Source organism: Maniola hyperantus, chromosome 6 (genome assembly GCF_902806685.2).
Source record: "Maniola hyperantus chromosome 6, iAphHyp1.2, whole genome shotgun sequence".
Lineage (NCBI taxonomy): Eukaryota > Metazoa > Arthropoda > Insecta > Lepidoptera > Nymphalidae > Maniola > Maniola hyperantus.
The window spans coordinates 5,890,014-5,910,739 of record NC_048541.1 but is presented as its reverse complement, the minus strand read 5'-3'; the positions used below and the strand labels follow the sequence as shown (position 1 = coordinate 5,910,739).

The 20,726-nt window shown below is 38.2% G+C and overlaps 3 protein-coding genes across 5 annotated transcripts in view; 2 read left to right on the top strand and 1 right to left on the bottom strand.

Moving 5' to 3' along the window:
• The first annotated feature begins 395 nt into the window (after positions 1–395).
• On the top strand, positions 396–4,246 carry Elp4 (Elongator complex protein 4). The gene is made up of 7 exons (XM_034969800.2): positions 396–608; positions 1,017–1,052; positions 1,268–1,383; positions 1,584–1,818; positions 2,644–2,909; positions 3,306–3,540; positions 4,079–4,246. The coding sequence occupies exons 1-7, from the start codon at positions 497–499 to the stop codon at positions 4,168–4,170; spliced, it is 1,092 nt and encodes a 363-aa protein (XP_034825691.1). The 5' UTR covers positions 396–496; the 3' UTR covers positions 4,171–4,246.
• Tsp68C (Tetraspanin 68C) lies at positions 4,202–8,863 on the top strand. 2 transcript variants are annotated; one of them, XM_069499146.1, is made up of 5 exons: positions 4,202–4,304; positions 5,479–5,697; positions 6,701–6,883; positions 7,115–7,315; positions 7,531–8,863. In XM_069499146.1, the coding sequence occupies exons 1-5, from the start codon at positions 4,272–4,274 to the stop codon at positions 7,852–7,854; spliced, it is 960 nt and encodes a 319-aa protein (XP_069355247.1). In that variant the 5' UTR covers positions 4,202–4,271; the 3' UTR covers positions 7,855–8,863. The 2 variants fall into 2 exon arrangements, with proteins under 2 accessions (XP_069355247.1, XP_034825692.1); XM_034969801.2 differs by lacking the exon at positions 4,202–4,304 and adding an exon at positions 4,392–4,631.
• Positions 8,864–8,932: 69 nt separating this feature from the next.
• The window catches only part of LOC117983295 (neurogenic protein mastermind-like), a 40,008-nt gene continuing 28,214 nt past the window's right edge, over positions 8,933–20,726 (bottom strand). For both annotated transcript variants that reach the window (XM_034969796.2, XM_069499145.1), the window contains exons 5-9: positions 19,246–19,368; positions 16,845–17,120; positions 16,230–16,362; positions 14,681–14,753; positions 8,933–13,450 (exon numbers count right to left, since the gene is read on the bottom strand). In XM_034969796.2, coding sequence (XP_034825687.1) covers positions 13,118–13,450; positions 14,681–14,753; positions 16,230–16,362; positions 16,845–17,120; positions 19,246–19,368 — 938 coding nt within the window. In that variant the 3' untranslated portion in view covers positions 8,933–13,117. The remainder of the gene's footprint in view (positions 13,451–14,680; positions 14,754–16,229; positions 16,363–16,844; positions 17,121–19,245; positions 19,369–20,726) is intronic.

Here is a 20,726-nt window from a genome sequence, read left to right as displayed (position 1 = left end):
ACCTATTTTTTTATTTTTGTTTTCACATAAAAACGTTTAATACAAATATTGTTGATCGGTTAATACAAATATTATCATACTGAACAATGGTAATTGTCGTGTTAATCATCGTTACATCGTGGCTCGTGCTATCGCTATCTCACACGCGGTTACACAGTACTTTAATCTAGCTTTTTTACTCAATCTACGCTTAAAACGTAGTGATTATAAATTATTCTCTTTGTCTACGCTAGTGAGTAGCACCGACCAGAAATAAAAGAGTAGTGATCTCCTTGGAGTAAATGTGTTCTGTGGTAGTATCCTATATGTTATTAGACTGTGGTGGTAGTGATTTGATTTGATTTGCTCTGAGGAAAAATCTTTACCAGGCCTTAAAGGACTGTTATCCAGGGCCGTAAAATAAATTAAAAAAAAAAAATATTTCATACTCAATTTCATATAATTTTTATAAATTAGTGAAAAAGTTATAATTATTTTAAATAAAATAGAGTAAAAAATGACTAGCTTTCACAAAGCTTCGTCTTTAAACGCGAGTCTTGGAGGTACAAAATTAAAAAATAACCTCGCTTACGTTTCCTCGGGAATACCTTCATTGGATTTTATTATTGGTAATTATTATTCATACTTAACCGAGATGTTTAGGTAATTGTTAGAGTTCCGTACCCGCAGGGTGCTAACAAGACTAAGTCTAAGCTATCCGTCCGTGTGTGTCTGTCTTGGGACTGTAACTCGTGAACTGTAATACTTATATCAGTAGAGAGTTGAAATTTTCGGGGTTGCTTTAGAAACCAACCGCAGGAATGAAGAGGTATTTTTTTTTAATTTTATTACTAAACAGCGGGATGACGAGACCCAGACCGACCCGACCTCGTAGGCTCGCTTTATTCAGGACCTCCTTCGTGAGCTTCTGTCTTCACGCTTTACAAAAACACTAGGACTAGTATGAGTCCGACATGCACATGACCAGTTTTTAATGTACATTTTAAATTTAGCTTGTGTGCCCTATTTTGTTTCAGGTAGTGGGTTATCTGCTGGTAGTGTTTTTCTTGTAGGTTAGTATGTTTTAAGCAAGTTAATATTATTCTTGACTAGTATTACGATTCAGGCCTGATGAAAAGAAATTACTGGCTGGGAATTGGGATGCGCTTGCCTAGAAGTTGCTTATTGAATCTTGCTTTTTAGGTACTAATGTACACCATTTAAAGGATAGTGTAAACTTGCATATAATTTGTGAACTGTTTGTGAATTTATTCATTTGTATTTTCAGAAGAAGATTTGTTAGGCAGTTACAGTCGAGTGCTCACTAAATACTTCCTTGCTGAAGGTGTGGTCTGTAAACATGACTTATTTATTGCATCTGCTGATGAAAACCCCGAAAATATTGTGAGTACACTCCTTTTCTACCACAATCAATGAAAGATTTTTAATACCTACTAAAATACTACTAAAATAAAGCTTAAAAAATTGGAATCGTAATCAACTTGTTTAATTGATGTCTCAATGGTTTTTTTACAAATTCCAATACAAAATTTGGCATTGTCCTTTACTAATTTATCCTGTGACTATTCCTTTTAACTTTTCAGGTCAAAGAATTACCTCAACCATGTACAGTCTCAAATGAGAAGACTAATCGTGATAGTAGTGGAGAGATGAAAATAGCATGGAGATATGAGGGCTTGGGACAAGTGGAGTCATCATTTGGTAGCAACACTAACTTTGGTCACCATTTTGATCTAAGCAAGCATATTGATGAAGATACTGTCTGCAACTGTAATATAACTTATTGTCATTTACTACAAGATGAGGAAAAAGTTAGTGGTAAGTTAATTTGTAAGGTTTTTACATAACTGAAGAGAGAATCCATATTAATAAATATTATTATAATTATATAATAATATTTATTAATATGGCAATTATTCTGCTAGCATTTCACTACCCATCTGTTAAATCGATTTGGACGAAATGTATTGAGATAGCTTATCTTCAAGCTTAGATAGCTTGGCATCAAGGACAAAATATGTAGGGTACTCTTTGTCCCGAAAAATCAAAGAGTTCCCACTGGATTTTCCAAAAACGTAAATCCATGTTTACGAAGTCACAGGCATCTGTTCTGTACACAGAAACCTGGCATCCTGGTCTACTCATAGGCACAAAATATGTAATAATACTTTTTTATCCTGGCAAATCGAAGAGTTCCCACAGGATTTTTAAAGAACATTATACCACACAGACAAATTCACATACATAATGCATCATATCTAATCTTTTCATAAAACTAATTTTCTGTCCATTTGTACACTATGCCTCTAAAGATCCAATAGTCATACATTTTTGGGGAGCATCAAACAACTTAGATTTAGATATAAAAATTAAAAATTCATCATCATCATCATGATCAACCCATCGCCAGTTCACTACAGAGCACAGGTCTCCTCTCAGTATGAGAAGGGTGTGGCCACAGTCCACCAGACTTAGACATAGTAGTCCAGGCAGTCACATGCCTTTAAGAACATAATGTAGAACTCTCAGGCATGCAGGTTTCCTCACAATAAGCAACTGATATTTAATTTCTCTAAATGCACATAACTCCGAAAAGTTAGAAATGTGTGTATTTAATAATATTATAATATTGGTATGTTTTAGGTTTCAAGAATAATCTGTATCACACTCTACTAACAAACATTAAAAAAGCTTTGTCTAAAGGAGAATATACAAATAGTAGTAAAAATAAAAACATTCTCCGTTTGAGCATTCAAGCTCTTGGGTCTCCTATTTGGATGACGATGGACTATGATGACACACATAGTGGCTATGGGCAAGATCTGATAAAGTTTATGTATTGTTTGAGAATGCTTGTGCGAGATACAAATGCTGTTGCATTTGTAACTGTTCCTTCACATTTGTTTGATGTAAGTGTTATTCTAATAAGTAAAAGTAATGAGAATCTCAGTTATGCGCCTTATGTTTTCCTTAAAGAATATCTATATATAGTCATCATCATCATGCCTGGGGTCAAACCTCCTGAATAAGGAGATAGAGATATGTCTATATCTTTATATGTTTATAAAAAGCCATTACCTTACAAATTATGAAATTTTAATTTTTGATAATAGGTACAAATAATTTTATAATCCAAAAAACCCTACTGTAATTTCATAGTTTTAAGTTTTTTACTTCTGTCGGCTGTCCCCATTGACTGCCTATTTTTATTTTATGAATACAACTTTAGATAAATCAATAAATAAAATATCTCATAACCATAGGATAAATATTAAAATATTATTAGTAAATCCAAATAATTTCAGGATGAACACTTAATAAAAAGAATATTATACTCTGTTGACAATGCTGTTAGAATAGAATCATTTGCTGGCTCAAGCAAAGAAACAAATCCAGTGTACAATGAATACCATGGACTGTTCTACATAACAAAATTATCTGCACTGTACACACTTGTGCCTTTCGTGCCTCCAAGTCTGGATCTAGCATTCAAGTTGAGAAGGAAAAAGTTTGTCATAGAGAAGCTACATTTGCCTCCAGGTATGTATGAACTTATTTTTTCAATTCCGATACAAGTTAGCCAAGATAGAAGTGGGCTAAATTGGAAGGGTTATGGTTCTTTAAACCTGTACCCCGGATCGGTTTCTACGTGGCATTCTACCGTAACGGCAAACCGCTTGGCGGCACGTGTTTACCGGTAGGGTGGTAACTACTAACTAGCCTCGGCCGAAGCCTCCCACCAGACCAGACTAGAGACAAATCTAAATATATAAAACGGAAAGGACACTGACTGACTGAATGAATGACTGACTCTGATCTATCAACATACAGCTCAAACTACTGGACGGATCGGGCTGAAATTTTGTACGCAAATAGCTATTATTACGTAGACATCTGCTAAGAAAGGTTTTTGAAAATTCAACCCTTAAGAGGGTAAAACAGGGGTTCAAAATTTGTGTAGTCCACGCAGACTAAGTTGCGGGCATAAGCTAGTAAAATATAATATAATAGTTGCTCTCAATACCTATCTTTATTTGAAAGGTAGACCAAAAATTGATTTGAATATTCATATTTTTAGAGCTTCAAGAATCAAGTGAACGCGAACAAGATGATATTACTGCCGTACCAAAAACTTGCGGTGGATTTAAGAAAAAGGATATCGATTTTTAATTAAAATGAAATTACGATCATGTTATATTTTGTGATACAATCATTAAAGTATGTATGTGGTATATTTTTAAAACAAGTCTTTATTGGTTGGCGATCGCCGGATGGTCCTCTTCGCTGGATCCTTACTTTGGAATGTAATTTTTGGGATATATTATTGAGCAACTTCGGAAACACAGGCACACATTGTTAAAATAACTCATGCATATTTAGACAACACTGGCTTAATTATTATTAGTCACCCCACCTGTTCGGCAGAGCGTATCTCCCTAAAACCGACAAATGTATTCATCGCTTTTATTCATGGGCTTACCATAACGCGTCCACGCGTTTTCCATATCGCATACCATTGCGCGTATTGTAGTATAAGTGACATATATTTCGTGCAATATTGTTTACAAATAAACATGAAGAAATTTGCAAGTGCCAAAGTGCTGTTTGGATTTTTTAATACAATATTTTTCGTAAGTCATTTAAATATAATTATAAATTATAATGAGTATAATGTAACGCAAAGTTTACATAATACTATTACCTATTCAATTATTCCATGCTATAAAATTTGCAAAGCAGATAGCGATGACCTAGGTGAAATCAAGCAATACTATAATCGACCCGATATGTCGTTGGAGGATATAAAAAACTAGCTGATGCCCGCGACTTCGTCCGCGTGGATTTACGTTTTTCAAAATCCCGCGGGAACTCTTTGATTTTCCGGGATAAAAAGTAGCCTATGTGTTAATCCAGGGTATAATCTGTCTTCATTCCAAATTTCAGCCAAATCCGTCCAGTAGTTTTTGCGTGAAGGAGTAACAAACATACACACACACATACAAACTTTCGCCTTTATAATATTAAGTCGGGATAGGTAATTCATTATTTTCTAGCTCATCCACCATCCGCTCATCTTCAAACCATTACCTCTTTGGTAAACAGCCACCCATAAGGTCAACAACTACTATACTAAATTATTGTATGTTATTATTTGTTCTGAAGCTGTGATAGCCTAGTGGTTACGTTGCGCCTCCTGATCGAAGGTTGGGGGTTCGATCCCGGGCACGCACCACTTAACTTTTCGAAGTTATGTGTGTTTCAAGTAATTAAATAACACTTGCTTTAACGGCGAAGGAAAACATCGTGAGAAAACCTGCATGCCTGAAAGTTCTCCATAATGTTCTCAAAGATGTGTGAAGTCTGCCGATCCGCACTTGGCCAACATGACCCTTCTCGCTCTGAGAAGAGACCCGTGCTCTGTAGTGAGCCGGCGATGGGTTGATCATGATGATGATGATTATTCATTTGTTCTTTAAGGCATGTGGTTTCGTCAAAGTAGTATGCGGTTTCCTCCTTCTGTGCGACACGCGAAGGATTCTTCTGTCCCGGTTGCTCGCGATGCCGGAAGAAGGTTTAGAAGAGCCACCCTTCTACTACGTCGCGCTCGGCTTTCTGATTGCCGGTGTGACAGTTTGCGCCGTGGCTGCCATTGGCGTGTGGGCTACATACTTGCCGGGATACATTATTTTAACTATTGTAAGTACAATGTAGGTAGCCTACTCAATGTATTTACTTTGCGACAGAAGGTGAAGTGACTTACTTATACTGTATCCACGTAAAGAAGTTGTGTAGCGCCCTCTCCGTCATGTAAACCCATACAAATGATAGAGATAAAAATCTCAGTGGGCGTTAACCATTTTGAGACACCAACCAATCACAAACATGTTTTCAAAAACATTCGAAATTCAATTAGAAAACATAGTTTCGTTTGTGATTGGGTGAGTTGATTAGTGTCCACTGAGATTTTCGTCGCTATCATTTGTATGGGGTCACATCACAACACCTAGAGTTTGATTTCATTCACTCTTTCATCCCAAAACTGCTTTGTTCCGTTCCATATTAGATTTCTTTACCAGTTGTTTGAAAAAGAGCTACTGTTTACGAAATAATGACTGTGGCAATTTTATGTAAGTATGTGTTGATTTTCCCAGCTTCTAAATTCTTGTAACTACTTTGTTGAAAAATCTAAGTAGATAGGCAAATATTATTATGAAGTCATAACAAAACAATTATCTCGATTCACGACTATTGAGAGATCAATAACTAATTAATTATTATTAGCTACCTATAAATTTGACCAAGATAAAGTGCAGTTGTACTTAGACAAACTGTAGGTAGGTATAGTATGCGACTGGTCGAGATGGCAATCGGAGAGGGAACGCCCCGCACACCCACACAGCCCCAGCGCTAACTCGGTGCGGGCGAGCGCGGATGACGTGCGGGTGAGCGGGGCATCTCCCCGCCTCATACCCTGTTGTTATCTGAACCTGTCGAGAACTATAGGTATAGTGAGAGAGGAAAATATTTTGTTTGTGATTACTGATTATTATTCTTCGTTTTGGTTTACGATATGATGGTTTTTATATGAGCATGCGTGACTACGGAACCCTTCCTTGTGCCTGTACTGACTAGCACTTGACCAGCTAACTAGTGATTTTGTTTTAATTTGATCGGTACCTAGTATTGTGTTCTGGCGCAGTATTTCCTCGTAGTGCTGGCCCTCCTGATGTGCGCGTGCGCGGCGGGCGTGGTGTCCGCCGTGTGGCCGCGCTGCTACGGCATCCAGGGCACGCGCGGCGGCGCGGTGGGCGCGCTGCAGAGCTACTACGCCGTGCCCGACTTTGAGCACTTTACTGCCGCCTTGGACTTAGCGCAGACTGAGGTAAACATTCATTACTATCATAAAGATAGGATTTTGTCACCTCCGCTTTATGAAGATTTTTTCCCATTGTATCAACAGATTTTTGTATAACATTATAATGGCCGGTAACGCATTGACATTTCCTCTGGTGCTGCAAATGTTCATGGGTGGCGGTATAATCACATCAGGTGACCCGCCTGCTTGTTTGCTCGCTATTTTTATTTAAAAAAAATACTTTTAATTTATTTCCAGTTGCAGTGTTGTGGCATGACGAGCGCGCGCAACTACGACATGTCGCTGTGGCAGCTGCGGCGCCTCGGGCCGCGCGGCGTGGCCGTGCCGCCCAGCTGCTGCGTGCAGGCGCGCGCCGAGCGCTCCTACCTCAGCCCCGCGCCCCTCAACGCGTCGCGCTGCCAGGACATCACGCCCAATGCGCAATTCAGACATGTGCCCGTGAGTTGACACGCCTTCATCACAATCTAGACAGACATGACGTATCTGTGGCAGTTGCGACAGATATTCAATATAATTATATATAACAGAATCATTTTGATGAAATACCTAGAGCTTATATAAGAAATAACAGGTGTCCTCGATCCAAAGTAGCTCCGTGACATTAAATTCTAAGTTCAATTTGTGTATCCACATTTTTTTGTTATTCATTACAGGGTTGCCTCACTAAACTCGAAGATTGGTATCAGCAACAGTATTTCATATTCATGATCTCTTTGTTCGTAGTCGCCATTTTCAAACTGGCTATATTGTTAAGTACTGTGTATTCGTGTATTCGACTGAGGAAGAGCAGACAAGAGATCAATACGTTTATGATTAAAGGTCTGGGCAGGAAGGCGAACGAAAATATCTACGAACGCAACATGAGCAGTTTGCACGATGAGCCTATAACCGCCAAGTATATACAGCCGAATAACTTCTATAGCCCTCGCGTTCGGAACCCACGAATCTTTCACAGCAAACCCAATGAGATGGTATGAGAATTAGCTGCGGAGATAAATGCTTTAGAGAGAAGACTGGAACGATTCTCGGATATCCTACACAAACATCAGGCAGACTCTATTATGTGGTAACGTTTGTTGCGGATAATCTTAGTAACCTGCACAGAGGACCCTTCTCTTCCGGGTAGTTTTTGTCCGTCAAAATAGATAACTTACAGCTCAATATAATTAAGGAAATAAGCCTGAGTATAATAATTAATTGTTATCTAAAAGGCCGCTTCACTCTACAAGTGTGTCCTAACTCCTAGCGGAATGACAATTTCGGCATAGTGCCATAAAAGTAGAACTTTTCATTGATGTTGCGCAAGTTTAGCAAGAGTCGTCTTTAGGCCGTTCTCACTTTGTCTGACCCTTTTACGATTCCGTGGGTACTCCCAGAGAACTTGAAGGATCGTTAATGCCTTTTCTTACGTGTCCTCACGACCGAATTTCTTTCGAAAACCCATGCAAAGTGAGCGCGACCTTTTGCTTGCGGTCGATTTATATGATAGCGAGTGATTTCATGAAGATCGCAAACTCGCATCTGTTTTATTGTAATGGAAATCACGTGTACAAACAACTCAAGATAGTATGTAAAGCTATTTTCTATAAAGTGTTATCTCCTAATTAAATCGAATAAGTTATGTACAAACTCTATCTGCAAAAAGAAGTTAGTATAGCGCTCTCTCTGTTACGTAACCCTAAACAAATGATAGAAACAAAAGTCTGTCGGCGCTAACCGTTTTGAGACACCAACCATGTTTTCGGATTCGGAAACATTCGGATTTCAATTCGAAAATGTTTTCAAAAAACATTCAATATTCAATGCAAAATGTTTTTTTTTAAATACGAAAATAAATTGGAAAACAGTTTCGTTTGTTTGGTGATTCAAAATGGTTAGCGCCCACTGAGATTTTTGTCTCTATCATTTATATGGGATTACGTAACAGAGAAAGCGTCATACTAACTTCTTTCTGCGGATAGAGTATAGTAAGGTTTATTAATAGATACTAATTAAGAAAAGACTGTAATTTGTTTGTAAAATGTAGTGGTAAGTTTTAAAAATAAAAAAAACAGATTTCAATATGTAATATTATTTTCAAAAGAACATTCAAAAATTGGTCCTAAAGTTAAAACATTGTTAACAATGGTTCTGGAATGTTTCAATCATTTACACGTGGTCAATAGTTAGTTGTATCAGAGAGCGATTTCATTATATTACTGATTTGTCTATTTAATAAAAAGGAATACTTGGTTAATACATAATTATAATTTATATTTCAGCTATGCTTTTCGAATTTATAATAAATGATTTAACATATTTTACCTTCGTAAAAATAACTATACAATACATATTATACAATAATTTAATTTTCGTAACCTACTGACGGAACTCGTCGAAAAAGAAACCAACATCCAGAAAATTCCAGAATCCCACAAACCTCGTCTAAGTAATACATGAGATCCTTAACAATAACAATACTCTATTTATAATAATTGATTCTATTTTATCCTACAGACCATTGAGACCGACATCACAGTATATTCTACTAATTACATCTTAGGTACAGGAATGATCTTAAAATAAGCTTAACTAATAAAATGTACATTTGCACTATAAATAAAATTTAATTGGGCCATTCGCAGGCGGAAACGAACCTCGCCAATAATTCTGAATCCTAACGTCGTCAAGATCAGTAGGTACCTATAGTCCGCGACTATTCGAGATGGCAATCCGGGCATTAGGCGGGGGGGGCGCCACACACGCCCGCGCTCGCCCGCACCGGGTTAGCGCGGAGGCTATGCGGGCCTGTTCCCTCCCCGATTGCCAACTCGACCTGTCGCGTACTAGACGTAGCCTCAGAACGACTACGATTGCGGTGATGGTTATTATACATATTATAAAGTCACAGTAAGATGCATCTAAAGGTTTTAGTCGTTTATTTTTAGGGTTCCGTACCCGAAGGGTGCTAACGGAACCTTATCACTAAGGCTGTCCGTCCAAAAACGTGTAGGAAGCCCACTGAAACTTCACGATATCCCAATCATTGGGAATGTCGTAACGTTTACGTTTTCACGGACAAGATTATCAACGAGATTGTAATGGAGGTCCAGAGGAAATGAATAAATACATTATAATGCGGATAAAACGGCTTCTCACTTGTGTCAAATTTCATGTCAAAAACACGATTTTAGTCCTTACAAGAGGATGCCGCGACTACGTCCGGGATTTAGGTTTATAAAATCCCATGGGAACTCTTTGGTTTTCCAGGATAAAAAGTAGCCTTTGTCCTTCCCCGATATGCAAGCTATCTCTGTACCGTCAAAATCGGTTGAACGGATGGGCCGTGAAAGGCTAGCAGACAGACAGACACACTTTTGCATTTACAATATTAGTATAGATTTTGAAGGTAAACCGTACTTTTGACATGACAGTTGACCCAGAGTTAAAATGGCGCGTGACAAGCCATTTTGTACGGACTATACTATATTGTAATGTCACGTGGTACAGACTCGATTATAAGAATATGATAATAGACGCTATAAAATGTATTGCCTCAATTATGTCGTTTGATAAATAAATTTAATTATTACGTGTAAATAAAATTGTTGAAATGTCTTTTGTGCTATTTACTTATATTAATAACAATATCTGTAATAAATATACATAGTATATAAAAGCTACTCTGCAAATTATGAGAAACAACTTCCACGATAGGAGAAATTGAGTCATTGCAGAGCTTTCTACCACTGCCATTTAATACTATAAACAACCTTATGGACTAAGAGCCAGAGCGTGCCAGACCTTCGTTATTTTATAAAAGCTAAAAGTTTCTCCGCTTATTGTCCCCAACACTGCGAGGAACGTTTGTTTGGATCATGGTGGTCCAAGCAAACGTTCCTGCCAGTGTTGGGGAGAACACATAGAGAAACTTTCAGCTTTTATAAAATAACGAATGTCTGGCACGCGCTGACTCTCTATTATCATACAATATTTTTTACAAAATGAACTATGCACGAACAATCATAAAAACTATAAACTTCGAAATGGAATTCTTTAGAATAAATATATAGTTCATATAAAACAATGCATTAGGAAATGTTTATGTATATCGGAAGATTTCGCAAGTGGCAATGCCACGGCGTATTTCTGATGGAAAACTTTGGTCACATTTTGATACATGTTGGTCGGGAGCTACATTAAATGTTATACGAACAACAGTGATGAATGATATGACTGCGTTGGGCCCGGACTGTTAAATATTTACGGTGTTACTACAAAACTGTTTTAAGTTAGACAGTGTTTAAATGTGTCGTTGTTACCTTAAAAGAACTGCTGCGCGATTGCGGGAGAATGACAGCTACACTGTCACGATCGCAATCACCTCTGATTGGTTGACGCTCGCTCACTATTGGCTACAATGCATTGTTGCAACGAGAATCGCACAAATGCAGCCAATTACAAAAATTGAGATTGTAATAATGATTGATGCAGGTTTTATTTAGGCAATCGCCCTACTGCTTCTCGATTGCGGTAAAATGACAGCTACAAGTACAATGTCACGATCGCAATCACCTCTGATTGGTTGACGCTCGCTCACTATTGGCTACAATGCATTGTTGCAACGAGAATCGCACAAATGCAGCCAATTACAAAAATTGAGATTGTAATAATGATTGATGCAGGTTTTATTTAGGCAATCGCCCTACTGCTTCTCGATTGCGGTAAAATGACAGCTACAAGTACAATGTCACGATCGCAATCACCTCTGATTGGTTGACGCCCAATCATATTGGCTACAATGCATTGTTGCAACAAGCATCGCACAAATTTAGCCAATCACAACAATTGAGATTGTAATAATGATTGATTCAGGTTTTACGAAATCGACTCGCTGTATTGTGTCTAATTCTGTTGTACATAATCTATTGACGGGTCAAATTATTGATATCCGCTTTATAATGCTCCCCAAGGAAAAGGATGGCACTAGACTAAAGATGTGTCAATTTAGTTTAAACATTTGTGTACAACAAAATAGGCTACTTGACTCATATCTAATTTCGTCCAATAAATGATTATTTATTATAGTATTTTGCTTAAGACAACGAAATATATCAATAACAATTTTTAAAAACGCAGGATGGATATATAAAACCAATTTTAAAAAATACAGTTTTTATTTTTATTTGAAACGCAGAAAACGCTGTCAGCCATGATGTGATGTCATTAAATATGTAAACAAAGAAATGTCATCCCTATGTCACGCGGGGACTAACGTAGTATCGATATATATAAAATTTAAAGTCCTGACTAACTTATATATCAACGCACAGCCTAAACATCTAAACAGCTAGTCCTAGATACATGAAATTTGGTGGGTGTGTTCTTTGTAGGTAAAGAGAAGGTATCCACTAGAAAAGGATTTTTTGAAATTCCACCCCTGAGTGGGTTAAATGGGGGTTTGAAATTTATGAAGTCCACGCGGGCGAAGTCACGAGCATAAGCTAGTTTTTATATATTTCTAAATTCGTTTAAGTAAACGTAAAAAAATATCGTTTTCTCTTTATAAATTGAATAAGTTATTAAGTAAGACTTACAACAAACTGATCTTTGCAAGTCTTTGTCATATAGGATCCCTTTAAGCAAGTCTTCGCGTGTTACGTATATTTATTTCACTGGGCACTCTAATCCACAACTTTCCTGTGGTCTTTATCGATGCGTTTTTTACATTCTCGGATGATACAATAACGATAATTACTATATTTTTCATGTAAACTAGTATAAAAGTCATGTTTATTAAACTTTGGGAGGTTATGCTGTTGTTTACAAATGCATGACGGCAGAGCACAGATAATCTATGGGCCAAACATGGCCGACAGTGTTTTCACCTGTCTAAGAAAAAAATATTTTTAAATTAAAGTTTTACGGTTTTTAGGGCGCAAAAAAATATAGTGTTAATTTTTTTGATCTAATAGGACAAATATTAACCATTTAAGACCAACTTAAAAAAAGTGTCAACTAGCCTATTAGCCACTATTAGCCACATTATTGTCTAATATAAAACACTGTTTTGTAGTAACACCGATAATATTTTGGAACTGGAGACATTTATCTCATTTGACCTATCGACAGAAGTAGCCTGAAATAGAATAGTCCGCGACAGGTTAAGATGGCAATCGAGTTATGAGGCGGGGGGACGCCCCACACGCCCGCACTCGATGATATACTCATGAAAAATCTTGTAGACCGTGCAGTATTTATTTATAATATGTCGTTCAAGAACGAGTTATCGAGTGAGTTGAGCAGCTCCTGCGCGGTGAGATTGCTAGTGTCGCTGGAAGGCATGTTGTCGAGGAAGTCCAGGTTGAAGTCGGCGGTTTGCCCCGTGAACGAAGACGCGGAGTGCAGCGAGAACGGGTGGTTCCCGTTCTGAGACTGCATGGGCCCGTTCCCGAGCATGCTTTGAGTCTGCATGGTGTTGTTCTGCGCATGCATCGGCTGCTGACTCGGCATGGACTGCATGGGGCCGAGCCCGCCCATGCCGGACTGCTGCAAGCTCATACTCTGCGACTGACTCATGTGGATGTTCGGCATCTGTAAATTAAGTTATTTATAAGTGTGTGTTATTTGTAGGTTTTGACTGTGATAGCTTAGTGGTTAAGACGTCAGTCTCCTAATCGTGAGGTCCACAGGGGTTGATCTCGGGCATGCACTTTTCAGAGTTATGTATTATATTATAAGCAATTAATCACTGGATTTAACGGTGAAGAAACCTGCATGTCTGAGTTCTCCACAATGGTCTTAAAGGTGTGTGATTTGTGAAGTCTACCAATCCGCACCTGATGCCGCACGTGAACTATGGTATGGTATGGTAGGCCCTTCTCAACCCCAAATCCTTCTTATTCTGAGAGGAAACCCGTGCTCAGTAGTGGGCCAGTGATAGGTTATTAATGATGATAGGTGTACTGCTCGACTGAAACGTCGCGTAGAGAAGGATGTGGTTTGCGGGAATGACAGTGACACGGTGGCCTTAATTTTTTCGTCAACGTTCACCCTCCCGCAAACTCGCGCCCTAACTCACGAAACCTCTCAGTGAAACGGTCAAAGTCAAAGTCAAAGTCAAATGATTTATTCAAAATAGGTAATTAATAACGCTTTTTGATGGTCAGATGTTGGATTTCTAAGATATAGTGGTGATAATTACGCAAACTTAAAACTAAAGCTACGAGGGTTCCAAACGCGCCCAGGTCTGAGAAGAGCCCACAACAAACTCAGCCGGGTATATCTATAACCTATATTTGGTACCATATTATATTTTATTTTTATTTTTTTGACCTATATGCCAGCCCCTTCGTTGCAAATTAAATTGTAATCAAACTATATAAAGTACAACTATAACAATTTGAGAGAATCACTAACAAATTCATACACTTTCATTGCCGAAATACTCAATGATTTGTTTAAAATACCACTATCCATAAAAATACCTTTCTTTTTAAATACTATGACAATTTAGTCCTTGACTGATCTCTCCTGGTAGTGGGTAAGTGGGCTAACTTGAAGGAGTATAGCAAGTTTAATAAACTCTTAACTCATCTCGTTCTATCAAGCTCAGCCATCATATCGACCACATACAAAAGTATTACTGCACTGTGCATTAGTCTACAGACTTGATAGAGCCTCTTTAGGAGCAGAAGTATTGAAAATAATTATTATTATGTAATGATAGACTTTAGAATGATATTACATAAATCATTTCCTCATCCCCGCGATAATTATATCAATCAATGAAACGATAAGCGCATACGATAAAATAATAATTACCTGTCCTTGCACGCTCATCATTTGGTTTTGTTGCATAATCAGATGCGACATTGACGACTGCTGATTCGATGCCCTGGAAGTAAACAAAGCGATAAATAAGTTGTTTGTGAGTTAACAGAACAAAAATACATTCCAATTTGAATGGTAAAAACAAAAGATTTTTTTATTTTAATTCATCGAATACATTCAAATTAGTACCCTTATTATAAATGCGAAAGTGTGTTTGTTTGTTGGTTTGTCCTTCAATCACGTCGCAACGGTGCAACGTTATGCCTTGATTTGTGTTTAAATCACAAAAACAGAAACGGATTGACGTGATTTTTAGGGTTCCTTAAAAGGAAAAAAGGATTTAGTATTTTCAATTTTCAAAGTAAGATAACCATATACCAAGTGAAAGGGATTTATCTGAACATCTTAAAACAGATTTTTATGCCTAATAGTTTTTGATTTAGCGTGCAAAATATCAACAAAAATACCCGAGTACGGAACCCTCAGTGAGCGAGTCTGACTCGCACTTGGCCGGTTTATTGCATGGATATAGCCATAGGTTAGAGACGTGGAGAGAGTGACATGAGAGAGATATTATCCCTAAAAATCAAAAAGTTCTTACAGTATTTAAAAAAATCTAGACGAAGTCGCGGGCATCAGATAGTAACATAATATCTAAGGGCATTATGACAACACTAGGAACGCGTTATGCTCGCGAGTCGTCAACAAGGTGAGCGCGGAGGTTAGAAGGGGAAACACGTCAAGTTTAAATTAATCATTACATCACTTTGTTTGCATGTCAATTAAAACTATCGTAATTACCTGTGTATTTATTTGCCATTACTTTCTGTTATAATTTAAAAAATCACCAGCCAGTTCAAGACTGCTCTTGCGTGTAGAATATTATTTTTTGCAATCATTTTTTTATAAGAAAAGTTGCATCTTTGCTGGCTTGCCGGTAACATCTACTATAGTATTATTATTATATCGAGTCGTTTTATAAAAAAAATCTAGCTGTTGCCCACGACTTCGTCCGCGAGGATTTTTAAAAATCCTGTAGGAACTCGATTAAAGCATTCTATGCCCATCTGAAGTTGTGATAGCCTTCTGTGGCCCTACCGCGGTTGTTTGACAGCTACAATGTCACGATCGCAATCATCTCTGATTGGTTAATGCTCGCTCACTATTGGCCACAATGCATTGTTGCTCATTGTTGCAACAAGAATCGCACAAATTCAGCCAATCATGTTCTGATTGAGATTGTAATAATGATTGATGCAGGTTTTAGACAATCGCCCCGCTGGTTAGGACGTCCGCCTCCTAATCGGGGGTCGGGGGTTCGATCCCGGGCATGTATCTCTAACTTTGGGAGTTATGTGCGTTTTAAGTAATTAAATATCACTCGATTTTAAAAACTCTCAATTAAAAACTCGCAATTAAAACCCCGTCTCACTCTGAGATGAGACCCGTGCTCTGTAGTGAGCCGGCGATGGGTTGATCATGATGATGATGATGATGTCCATCGACATGATGCAACCTTTGTGCCAAAAATGTTCAATACCTTTGCTGCTGGTGCTGCATTAGTTGCTGCTGCTGCAGCCGCGCCTGCTGCAGCTGAAGTTGCTGCTGCTGCGTCATGCCGCCACTCACTCCGCTCACATTGCCCATGCCGCCCATCCCGCCCATGTTGAAACCTGATTGTAACAGACAAAAAATGGTAAGCACAGGTGGTAAATATTACTTCTCACCCAACGCCTATGAGTAAATAATACTCAATCCTATAAAATATAACTTTATTCCAGGCATCCAAAGGATAGATTTTCCGTTATGAAAGTTGAAAGAAAATGTGCATTACCCCAAACTCTAAATGAGCTAAGCTATGAAGCTTAATTGGTGTAAATATCATCATTGCAACTAGTGAAAAGGCAGCCTTCTGATTACTCTTCAGCTGGAAGGTATATAAAACTGAAACAAGATAAGTTCCAAAACTAAAACCCGACTACTCCTTAAACTCCATCAAAGACTGACAGTTTATATTTTAATATATTATGTACATGAATTATTTTTGAATATCATATCTGACATTTTGGATTTGTCATGACGTCATATTATTATAAACTATGTAAAAAATAGACCATGCCCCACATCTTTTAGTAGTATAATAATTACACAATACCTTGGTGGTGGTGCGGGAACTGCTGGCGGGCGGACTGCTGCTGCAGCAGCACGTGGCGCCAGTCGGGCGCGTAGGGGCGCGCGTGCGGCGCGAAGGCGCGCGGCGGAGGCGCGGCCGGGCGACGCGGCGCTGCGCCCGCGCTCGCGAAACGCGCCTTGTACTCCGGCGGCGGCGGCCGCATCTGCTGCTGCTGCTGCTGCGCCCGCAACATCTGCTGCTGCTGTTGCTGCAGCATCTTCGCTTGCTGCTCGCGCGATATGCCCGCCGCGGCTATTCCTGTTGGAAATACAGTACACGTTGTGACTCATTCTGTTCTACACAATCTCTAAACTAAGTGACAGGTCTAAATGAAACTAGTGCTATCCTTTTTCGCAGGTACACTTGTGTAGATCCTAATGTGGCTAATTCTGTAGTGTACAGTCTCTAAACTAAACTGAAATGACAGGTCTAAGTAATGCTATCCTTTCCCTAATAGGAAAAGTTGAGGTCCCTGTGGAAATGAATAACATAGGCTTGTCAATTTAGTTATTAATTTTCAGCTACAGACTACACGAGACTGAGATGGTGCTGTTAGATACATATTATAGGTAATACTTACTATATTTTCCAACCAAAATACAAGATTGTTCTATATATTTGACTATAATATTTATGTTCTAAAAATGTGTATTCTAAACATGTTGCGCACATCGCGGTTGCAGTTATGTTACATGTTGGTTACATGAAAAATCTGATTATTTACATCATATTGTTTCTATAAAACGTGTAATCTCACATGCAATGCATATAAAGTACCTACCTTGGTAACAGAACAAGATTTTACCTCAGAGCAAGCAATACTAGTTTTGTAGATATTTACGATCTTGATAAAACTTCTTTCGTACCTATCTACCATAGATTGATTTGCGAACAAAATTACGGTCCACATAAATTATATTGTATGTGTATTGTGTAGGCACCTACTTTATTTTACTTTAATACGTGGGACACTAACTACCAACTGATGACTAAACTATTCGCATCGAAGTGCAGGCGGGAAAAAGGACAAAATAAATAAATAAGGACAATGGCAATCAGTATTCCAAGAATTTATTTATCGTACCTATACGAATAGTTATCGTAAGATTAAGGTTGCTATATAATGAACAACAGTAGTAGGATATGACAGAGAAAAGAACCTTCAAATCTTATAAAAACGACATAAAAGGTACCTATCCTATGTCCTGAGCATAATATAGTAGGTAGGTAAGTACATATATGGATTGGTGGCAAAGTCCGTTGAATGTGCTCCGTCTGCATTATTAAACATAACCTCATCCACTTACAGCGTCTGGCTAACGCCAAGTATTTATACTGTAGGTAGGTACCTAATACCTATCGGCTATCCTTTGTACAGAATCTCATTTTAAGAGCATTGATCCATCTAGGTATCACATGACTTAAGAATTTTGTTTGTTACGCATATTGTAGTAGATACGTACCTATTAAATGAAAAAATATTAATAAAATAATCTCCCACAAACACGATCTCGCAAGCTTTTTAATTGGAATCCTATTTCTAAAGTAAAGATGGGAAAAAGTTCGGGGTGTCCGCGTTTTGATCCTGGGCATGCACTTCTACGAGTAACTTCTTTTTCAGGGTTATTTAAAAAAAAAATATGACCTGCTTTAACAGTGTATAAATACATCGTGAGGAAGCCTGCATGCCTGAGAGTTCTCCATAATGTTCTAAAACTTCTGGACGGACTATTAGCTAAACCCTTATCATTCTGTGAGGATATCCATGCTCTGTAGTGAGCCGGCGATGGGTTGATGATGATAATGAAGTACCCAGATATATCTTAACCCGACATTCACGCCGACTAAAACAGATTTTTATTTATTTTTATGCATCATAGTTTTTGAATTATCATGCAAAATGGTGAAAAAATACGACTGTAGTACGGAACCGTCAGTGTGCGAGCCTGAATCGCACTTGGCCGGTTTTTTTAAATTTATAGACTAGCGCTTGGCTGCAATTAGATCTGCTGGCAAGCGATGACGCAGCCTAAAATGAAGCGATGCCTATTCAATGTTGACTTGAAGGTACCCATATTAAAATTGGAGGGGAAAACTGATGCCGAAAGGGCGTTTTTTTTTCTCCCTTTTTTCCTCCGACATAGCGATCGGAGACTGTTCTAGGTCAGTACTCAGATTGGCTGTTTTTTTTTTGAAAGGGCGTTCTATAATGTCCTAGCGATTTGAATTAAAAACGAGGAGGCAAATCGCTTCGTACGAGTCCGTGGAATTTCGACTACGTACGGCTGCAGACCTTGGCGAGGCCTTGCGGTACGACAGCAAAAAGGTGAAGGAGGAACCAGGTCAAAGAGATCTAAGCTAGAAATTAAAAAAAATAAAGTACCTAGTGGTTGCTGGCCAGGTCCTTGTGCAGTCTGCTGCGTCGGTCCACTCGGCCGCGTCCGCATCGACGGCGAAAAGTTCATACTCTGCGATTGTGATACCGAGTACGAATCGCATCCGCTCCCTGAGAAAGGACATAAATCTTCAGAAACTACTGGTATTCAATATTTCTGGTAAATATTATCATTAATAACATGGCAAAAAGTGCGCTGGTCGAGTCGATATATGTACCTATATTTGAGAGCGTGGTCAAAAAAGTTAATTTTATATAGTTTAAAAAAAACTACTACTAGATAATGCCTGCAACTTCATCCGCGTGGATTTAGGCTTTTAAAAACCCTGTGGAAACTCTTTGATGAAGCCTTGTCTATCTCCAAGATGAGAGATAGAGAATCTCTTGGATTTTCATGAATCCCATCTTTCTATCTTTGCGGTACCTATTCTAGACTCTTGCAAGCTCTCGCATTGCTAAAGGTCAGGAAGAAATCTCTATACAGAGAGAAGGCTTCCCTTTATTTATCTACTTATCTTAATAATCTTTGGTACAAATAAATAAATAAAATGGGTATGCCTTATTTTGTTTTTGTACATGCCAGAGTCTATACATAGTCATTTGAACTGCAGGAGTTTTATTGCAGTTGATACAACTGCATCAAAACTGCCGGCGACGGAATGCGCATTTTGCAGTACCTACAGTCGACTAGCAGTCCAAACGAAGGCCTACTAGCTGTATTGTATACAGAGTACAGACCCTGATGTGTCATTCATTGAGACATTGAAACACATTCCTCTGAACATATTCAAACTAATAATATAAATAAACACTGATAGTGATGAGTAATCTGTTAGATACCAAACGCGTACCTAAACTATACATTGTAATAGGTATGCTATGCATGATACCAACCGTCAACAGCTAGAACTTAATTTTGTATAGAATACTAGCTGCCCCGGCGAACTTCGTACCGCCTCAGTCGATTCTTTTTCAGGCAATTTTTTAAATTTTTCTCTCCGTAGGAACCATCCTCGTAGGTACTTCAAGGAATATTATAAAAAAAGAATTAGCGAAATCGGTTCAACTGTTCTCGAGATTTGCGATCAGCAACACATTTAGCGATTTATTTTTAAGATTATTATTATCAACTCAATATTATGCATAAGCAAGATTTTCTTATTATTCTTCGAACTTTTACTTATTTTTATTCTACTAAAAAGTAGACTTTTTACCTACGTATCTAATAGACAAATTTCTTTTTTTCCCTATTAGTAGGTAACAGGTTCGATTCTAGCAAAAAAAAATTTGGAGCCTAACTTCTAAGTGCAATTAACCACGAGTTTCATTATGACTCATAAAGAGGGTTTATATTGCTACTGTAATATATAACACATAGGTACTGTTTAATGTACTTAACTACCTAGGTAAGGTAGTAAGTACATACTTATAGGTCGAGATGGCAATCGGGCCATGAGGCGGGGGCACGC